Source organism: Rattus rattus, chromosome 14, assembly GCF_011064425.1.
Source record: "Rattus rattus isolate New Zealand chromosome 14, Rrattus_CSIRO_v1, whole genome shotgun sequence".
Lineage (NCBI taxonomy): Eukaryota > Metazoa > Chordata > Mammalia > Rodentia > Muridae > Rattus > Rattus rattus.
Window position 1 is genome coordinate 46,345,108 of NC_046167.1, and position 8,236 is coordinate 46,353,343.

Here is an 8,236-nt window from a genome sequence, read left to right on the forward strand (position 1 = left end):
TAAATATTAGGAAAAAGATGAAACAAAGAATGTTAGAATCTAAGCAATGTGATGTAATCATGAACAATGATTTCCTCATGATCCGACAAGATGATCTCAAATCAGGCAGCTCAGGTGGCTTCAGAGATTTCAGATATAATTTGCACAAGGATCAACATGTAGGAACAAGCAAAGAGAAACCATCCAGACAGATATTAAGTATGATGTAATAAAACAGTTAACATCCCCTGAAGATATAAGACATGGTTTATGAAAGACTATTTCTATAAGTTACTTCTGGTTGTCCCATGGCTGTGCATGCCCTGGGGGTTATCCACTAGAATATATAGGATCAGGAAACTAACTGAATGTACAATTCCAGTGAACTAGATCTTCAGAGACAGAACTCATCCTGCTTAGGAACTCCTAAGTGATGGAGCTGGCATTGAGTCAACCTCCCTTCTGTAAGTAAATCACTCCACACCTGTGCTCTCTTAGTAAAAGTATTTAATTCAGGGGTTTCATAAATTTATTTTAATGGAATTCTTTATTTGCAATCTTTGATGTTCTATCTGGCATGAAGAGATTTTGTTCATGGATTTCCAGGGGTAGATTATTGCATAGCTTTATATTACCTTTAAAATTATTTTTTCAAAGAAACTGTACAGGGTTACAGGAGACAATTGGATTAGTAGTTTTCAATATCATTTAATTTGAAACATGTTGCTATGTTCAAAGAAAGTCTGTGTTGTCTTGTCTTCTCTCTTGAGGAGAGAGAAATATGAACATGTTCCTGGTGTCCAATGAGTGAGACTGATGGAAAATATTTAATAGCTTCCAATACAAAAGACATCCTCCTGAGTGAAAAGCAATGCATCCAAATGGACAATGTTTTGGAGTTTTAGATATTGGAACACACTGAGTGTGTAAAATCAGTGGATCATCAAGGCTGAAGAAATAGAATTGTGATTGTGAATAAAAAGTACTGATAGTTGGTGTTCTGACTTCTACCTTAGCCAACAATAATCCATTAGAAAAACAAACTGAACATGTAAGCTTTCCCCAACCTAAATGTGTTCAGATTGAAAGGAAAAAGTTTAAAATTGCCCCCTAGACAAAAGTTGAAGCCAAAAGCGGGCCCTGGAACTGACTGTTCCAGAAACTAGCAGATCACAGAAAGAGTAATTGCACTAGCTAGTTCATCCACTGCCATAATAGCAGCTGACCATAGTAGCAGGAATTGGTTAACCATAACGTTAGATTAAAATCTTAAAGAACAATCATGAGAAACAGGGGGTTCTTCCTTGTGATTCTGTGTGGTTTTTCCTTTAAATACCCCTTCTTCCAACCATTCAAGGTCAAACTCCTCTACTCCTGTGTGGGATACGAGTTTCGGCCCCAGTGCACTGGTTTCTGTCATCCCTATCAATAAACCTCTTGTTGATTGCATCAAGATCGCTCTCTCCTTAGTTCTTGGGGGGTGGTCAAGTCATCCCGAGACTTGAGTGAGGATCTCCCCACTTCGGAGGTCTTTCAAGATCACATAGAGTCTAATCTTCTGACAAAATTATTGGGCAGATCAACTTTAAAAAGAATGATCTGTAGTTTTTGAGGAAAAAAAATCTCTAATGGAGTTTTATCATGTTAGTAGTTCTAATATCATATATTGAACAACGTCTCTTCAATTCCTTGTTAGTGATTATTATGGTTGTATTTATTGCCCAGTTTATAGAGGAAGCAATGAAGTAATCTGTTTTATCCATGTGCCACAGTTTCAAAAAAAAATATTGACATCAGATATGATGATTTAAAACTGCACATTCTTCAAGAGTTTGGTAACTAAAATGAGCTTATATTCCAAAGATACTAATCCATTTAAAATATATGACTCAAAATACAAGTATAGAACTAATTTAAATTTTAGATTTTTTAAATTTAGAAACAATTCTTATACAATACAAAATGTGTCAAATAACCTGCTCCTTAAACTATTGTTCAGAAAACTTCAATTACTTGCCTAAGTACTGAGAGCGATTTTATATGCCATTGCAGCTATCCAATATAAAGTAAAGATGGAAGAAGAACAACAACAACAACAAAAACCAACCACACAAAAAAAATCTAAAAACTAAAATCCTTTGGCCAGATACAGCAGTCTGGTCTGAGGAGAACTCAGATTAATACACCATCTCTCAGTTGGGTTTTGTTTCTATGTAGCTGGAACACTCCTGATGCTGGTGGTTTCAAACTTGCTCCTGTGGGAGAAAGCTGCATCAATTCCTGCATGTATGGTGGAAGATGGTGGCTGCTGGGACCCTCTCGAGGAAACATTTAACAGTGCTATCCAAAAAGCTGAAAACCTCCGTAATCTTGCTGACCAGTTACATGTAGAGTTCGTAAGTACCTAAACCTCCATACTAATACTTGAACTATATGAGAATGAGAAACACAAAACATCATGATAAAAATTATTTGAGAATACAGCTTATAGATAAAAGATGCCCAAACTACTGAAACAAGGACAGGGCCAATTGGACAGTGCCATGAAATTTCATAGTATCCAATGTTATTAATATATTTTCTCTACCTTATTAAAAGATGAAATTAATTATGATACAAACTTTTACAATGTGCTTCGGGAATAACTCTCATTTTCTGTTTTTGGATTCAAAATCATGCAACTCTATTGACATATTCATTTAGCATACTGAAGGCACATACTGTAAAATATGAATAGTACAGTGAACTATATATTTGTAACAGAGATAAAGTGAAACAGCTGAAGTGGCAAGAAAGAAGTGCTGGAAGAATGGAAGGAACTGGAGAGGAGGAGTGGAGGGGAGGAGAGAGGAAGGGGAGAGAGAGGAAGAGGAGAGAGAGAGAGAGAGAGAGAGAGAGACAGAGAGAGGAGGGGAGGGAGAGAGAGAAAATCTAACCTTACAAGAAGACCATAAATCTAGCAATTGTGATTAAAAGGTATTTAGTAATAAGAGTTCGTTAATATAGGGCAGAAGTAAGAGTGTATTCATTCCCCTTTCAGTAATTGTCATTTCTCAAGGTCAGAAGAAAAGCAACTATAGAAACAGGCAAACCTTCAATGTGATGGGCCTCAAAAGAATGTGTCTCTGTTAGGAATAAACCTGTTGTCATATTTTTTATTGACTAGATGTTATTTCTCTCTCCTTAACATGACTCAGTACCAGAACCAATTCTCATCTAGACAGTTTGCATATCTTGTAAGTACCTTACTTTCTTCTAGCTGCTTCCCTATAAGAACCTCATGTCAATGATTGTGCTTTAGAAGAGAAAGCATTGTAAAGCATTTGTATTTCCTGTTCTTAATATTCAGTGTTTCAACTTCTTAACCTTCATGATTATTCATTAACCTTTCATGAATTAGCTGATTAATTGAAATAAAGATAAGTAAATATTAATTATTAAATTATTTATAATTTTAAACCATTAATTTATTAAATTATTGCTAAAACATTGATTTTTGCATCATTAGAGTAATAAATTAGTAATAAAATAAATGAAGTAAGTTAAATATTTATTAATGATACAAGGACTAATTCAATACATTCTATTAATTAATATTTGTATATATTGTTGACTTTAAGCTTACATAGAAATTACTGTAAAATAGTTTATTTTTTGTGATACAATTTCATTTTAAAACTATTATAACCATGGCAAGCTATATTCTTCAGCTTCAATTAATAAATTTATATTTTCGTTGTCTGGGGAAAGGAAATGTCAGTTCTTATGGACAGAAAAGAGGAAGCTAAATAAATGTGTGTCATCTCTTCATCCTGAAATACTAAACAATGGCAATAACTAAATCACTTAGATTTTCATAAATTTGATTCTTTAATATCTGCCTAACTTGGTGTGACTTTTGAAAGTGAAGAAGAAAAGTGAATAAAAGAGGAAGGAACTAAATATTCAAATTTTAATGAAAAATTAAATTAAATTTCATGTACAGTGTATAGAAACAAAACTACATGAAAGTTTCTTTTTCTTTTTTCTTTTCTTTTTTTTTTTTTTTTTTTTTTTTTTTTTTTTTGGGGACTGGGGATTGTACCGGGGCCTTGCGCTTTCTTGGCAAGCGCTCTACTCCTGAGCTAAATCCCCAACCCCTACATGAAAGTTTCTTAATTCCTCAATATCTGTATTTTGTGAATTACTTATGTTAAAATTTAAAGATCCAACAAAATGCATTAATATTCTGTTCATATATTTATTTATGATTTCTGAACTCTGTTTTTTGTTTCATTTGCAGAATTCACAACTGATGAGATGGGATGAGACTGTTGTCAAAACTGGAACTTACTGCCATTCAACTCTTGCAAGACCCCAAAATAAAGGAATAAATATTGAAGTGAGTTTCCTTTCTGGGTTTTTCACAGAACTCCAGAAGCATTACATTGGGTTTGTGGTACTGTCAGTTATTACAGGCATTTTACAATAATAAGGTATCCAGAAAAAATGAATGTAAAGTATATAAAATAAGCACACTTTAGTACAAATAAATTACAAGTAAAATCAAATACCCAAAAAAACTGTGAAGCAAATGCTTAAATATACCATTTACAGAATGGTATTTAAGGAAAGATCAAAGACTAAATTTAATTGCTATCTGTTTAGGATCTTTGAGACAGACTGACGGTTCATGGACGGCTCATTCCTCCATCAGTGATAACAATGTGTCTGTATTTATTATAAGTTACTAATGGGTTCTACATGATAGCTTTCTATGTTACTGAACACTATCCTTTTTGATTTTCAAATCTTCCTTGTTCTACTTCTTTTTACGTATCTCTTTATCGTTCTATTATTCTCTATGTCTTAACTGAAAACGAGATGAGCAGAATAGTCATGTGAAGTAATAGGTTATGCTGTTTTGGATGCAACAATTTCCAAAACCTTGACAGAAAGTTCTACACATCATATCAGTGCTATTTTAGTGTGATATAGTTCTTCCTGTATATATGGTATACATGAATCCATTATTGAAAATGATTTTAAGCCCTTACCCCTGTATCTATTATGAGCCAAGCCTCATTGGTTCCTATTGAGTATTAGCAAAAACCATTTTAAAAATTGATAAACGAATAACCAAATAATAAAGAGGTCACTGGAAAGGAAACTCTTAGAGTTGCATAGGGAGAAGAAAATATGATGACCTAACCTCAGAAATCAGCTAACACGAAAGCCGCAGTATTTGTTTTAGTTTTTAGAAAATATACTTGTTTAAATGTTATACTGCCAAAGTATGTAACTTCTATACATGTGTCATATACACATAATAAAGACAGGTTTCAATACAGCTTTACATATATATTATAGGAGTTTAAGCTGCTAAACTGAAACTATTTAATGCAATTGCTCAAATGTGTTTCACAGATTGAAGTGTATTTACAAACGTTGATCAATTTTGTGGGTTCATGGATCAGCCCTCTCCTCCATTTAGTAGTTGAACTGAGTACCATGGAAGGTGTCCCTGAAACTATCCTCTCTAAAGCTAAGGATCTGGAAGAGAACAACAGACAACTTCTGGATGACCTTAGGTGGATACTCACCAAGGTGAGCACTTCCCAGGAGTTTATATTCACTCATAAAATAGGAGAGTGTGGAAATTAACAAGAATAACAAATATCAATTCTAAAGTACCTTATCTCTCCAGGAAGAAATATACATATTCGATCTTGTTCACAATCATTCTATAAGACAGTGTTTCTCAACCTGTGGGTCATGTCTTCTTTGAGGACCAAATGACCCTTTCATAAGGGTCATATAACCGATATCCTGCATGTCAGCTATTTGCAATACTTAAATTCACAAAATTAAAGTAATTCAGTAGGAATGAAAATAAATTTATGGTTAGGGGTCACCAGAGCATAAGGGAATATATTAAATGGTGGCAGAGTTTGAAAATTTGAAAACCACTGCTCTTAATAGGTTGCTGGCATCTCCAATATTTACAAATGCTTCTCATCACTCTTCAATGTAGGGAAAAGAATGAAACACAGATGTTCCTCTTTGGCAGTTAAAGTACACCTTTCCAGGTTGGATGAAACTCTGGTCCTTCAATCACAATTATGATATGTTCCTCCTAAGTTGTGAGATTTTTATACATAGACCTCATGGAGGTTGGATTTAGTAGAATGTTTGTGCATATCAGCCTCTGTGAAATACATGTGAAAGGACATGTAAGAATTTTCTGAATGAGTAACTTATGTGAGCTCTTCCATTGGCCCAGAATCAAAGAGAAATTTCCTACTTTCTCAGTGCTTCTGAAAGGGCATAATTCCTTTGCAATTAATTTCATGTTAAAGAAATGCACACGAGTCTTCACCACAGATTCAAAAAGTCTAACTGCCTGAGGGTCTCTTGGTTTACACAAATGAAAACTTATAACTTTGGTGGAAGCATCACATTTCTGAATATATTTCTCTGACAGGGCACAGACGGAATAGGAAGAAAGGAAACTCTAACAATGTAATCAAGAAGTAACTGATTATCATTTTGATTTTTAGGTCTCTCCTACAGCAGAGATGAAGGAAGAATTTCCCAGCTGGGGACATCTTTCATTCTTAAAATCAAGTAGCAAAAATCACAAATTTTGGGCAGTGTTTAACCTTTCCAACTGTCTAGAAGATGATACAAAGTTCACTCTATATCATCTCAGAATATTGAAATGTCTCATAACTGGGAAAGATTGCTAATTGCACATTTATCATGTCTGCTTGGGCTATGCTCTAAGACAGTTCATTGTTGAGCAGTTGCTTTTAATTGTATACATTTCAAATGCATGTGTAGGTACAATGTGTCTCTTTCAAAAAATAAAAAGATTCTCTTTCAGCATGCATTTCATGGCATCAGCAATATTTTCTGCCTGGGTTTGGTGTTTGTATGTACATGGGCTAGATCACCAGGTATGGCGGGCTCTGCATAGCAACTCATTCATTCATTCTTTGCTCAAAACTTTGTCTCCATATCTCCTCCTATGAATATTTTTTGTTCCCCGTTTTAAGAAAGACTGAAGTATCTACATTTTGGTTGGCCTTCTTTTTGAGCTTCATGTGGTCTGTATATTCTATCTTGGATAATCAAGCTTTTGGACTAATATTCACTTATCAATAATTGCATAGCATGTGGGACTTTTTGTTTGATTTTTTGATTCTTTTTTTGATATTTTATTTTTATTAGATATATTTCTTTATTTACATTTCAAATGTTATTCCTATCCATAAGCCCCCCATACCCTCCCCCCTCCCTCGCACGGGGTGTTACCCCCATTCTCGCCCTTTACCGCACTCCTTCTGATTTGTTTGGTTATTTTTGTTTGTTTGTCTCTTTGTTTGATTGGGTTAACTCACTTAGGATGATATTTTCTATTTTCCATCCATTTGTCTATGAATTTCATGAAGTAATTGTTTTTAACAGATGGGTGGTATTCTATTGTGTAGATGTACCACATTTTCTGTATCTATCCCTCTGTTGAAGGACATCAGGGTTCTATCTAGCTTCTGACTATTATAAATAAGACTGCTATGATCATGAACATAGTAGAACATGTGTCCTTGTTATATGTTAGAGCATTTTTTTGGGTATATGCCCAGGAGATATATAGCTGGGTCCTTAGGTAGTAATGTGTCCAATTTTCTGAGGAACCTCCAGACTCATTCCCAGAGTGGTTGTACCAGCTTGCAATCTTACCAAAAGGAGTGTTCCTTTTTCTCCCCATCCTTGTCATCATCTGTTGCCTCCTGAGTATTTGATCTTAGACATTCTAACTTCTGCGAGGTTGAATCTCAGGCTTGTTCTGATTTGGATTTGCCTGATGACTGAGGACATTGAACGTTTCTTTAGGCAATTCTCAGCCATTCAATATTTCTCAGCTGAGAATTCTTTGTTTAGCTCTGTTATTTGATTTCTGTAATCTAAATTCTTGAGTGTTTTGTATATATTAGATACAAGCCCTCTATTGGATGTAGTGTTTGTAAAAATCTTTTCCCAATTAGTTGTTTGCCATTTTGTTCTAATGACAGTGTCCTTTGCCTTACAGAAACTTTGCAATTTCACAACATCCCATTTGTAGAGTCTTGATCTTAGAGCTCCCTCATAAAATAAGGGGGAGTACGGATGGGATAGGGGGTTATTGACGGAAAGTCATAAAAGGGGATAACATTTAAAATATAAATAAAATATCCAGTAAAAATATTGTATTTTAATGTCCAAATCTAAAAAGCCT

General features: G+C 34.4%; 1 protein-coding gene across 3 annotated transcripts; it reads left to right on the forward strand.

Moving 5' to 3' along the window:
• Positions 1-369: 369 nt before the first annotated feature.
• On the forward strand, positions 370-6,850 carry LOC116883671 (prolactin-8A4-like). 3 transcript variants are annotated; one of them, XM_032884868.1, is made up of 6 exons: positions 370-443; positions 2,197-2,375; positions 3,177-3,215; positions 4,262-4,360; positions 5,386-5,565; positions 6,519-6,850. In XM_032884868.1, the coding sequence occupies exons 1-6, from the start codon at positions 413-415 to the stop codon at positions 6,705-6,707; spliced, it is 717 nt and encodes a 238-aa protein (XP_032740759.1). In that variant the 5' UTR covers positions 370-412; the 3' UTR covers positions 6,708-6,850. The 3 variants fall into 3 exon arrangements, with proteins under 3 accessions (XP_032740759.1, XP_032740760.1, XP_032740761.1); XM_032884869.1 differs by having other exon boundaries at positions 413-447; positions 2,204-2,375; XM_032884870.1 differs by lacking the exon at positions 4,262-4,360 and having other exon boundaries at positions 413-443; positions 6,519-6,846.
• The last annotated feature ends 1,386 nt before the right edge of the window (positions 6,851-8,236 follow it).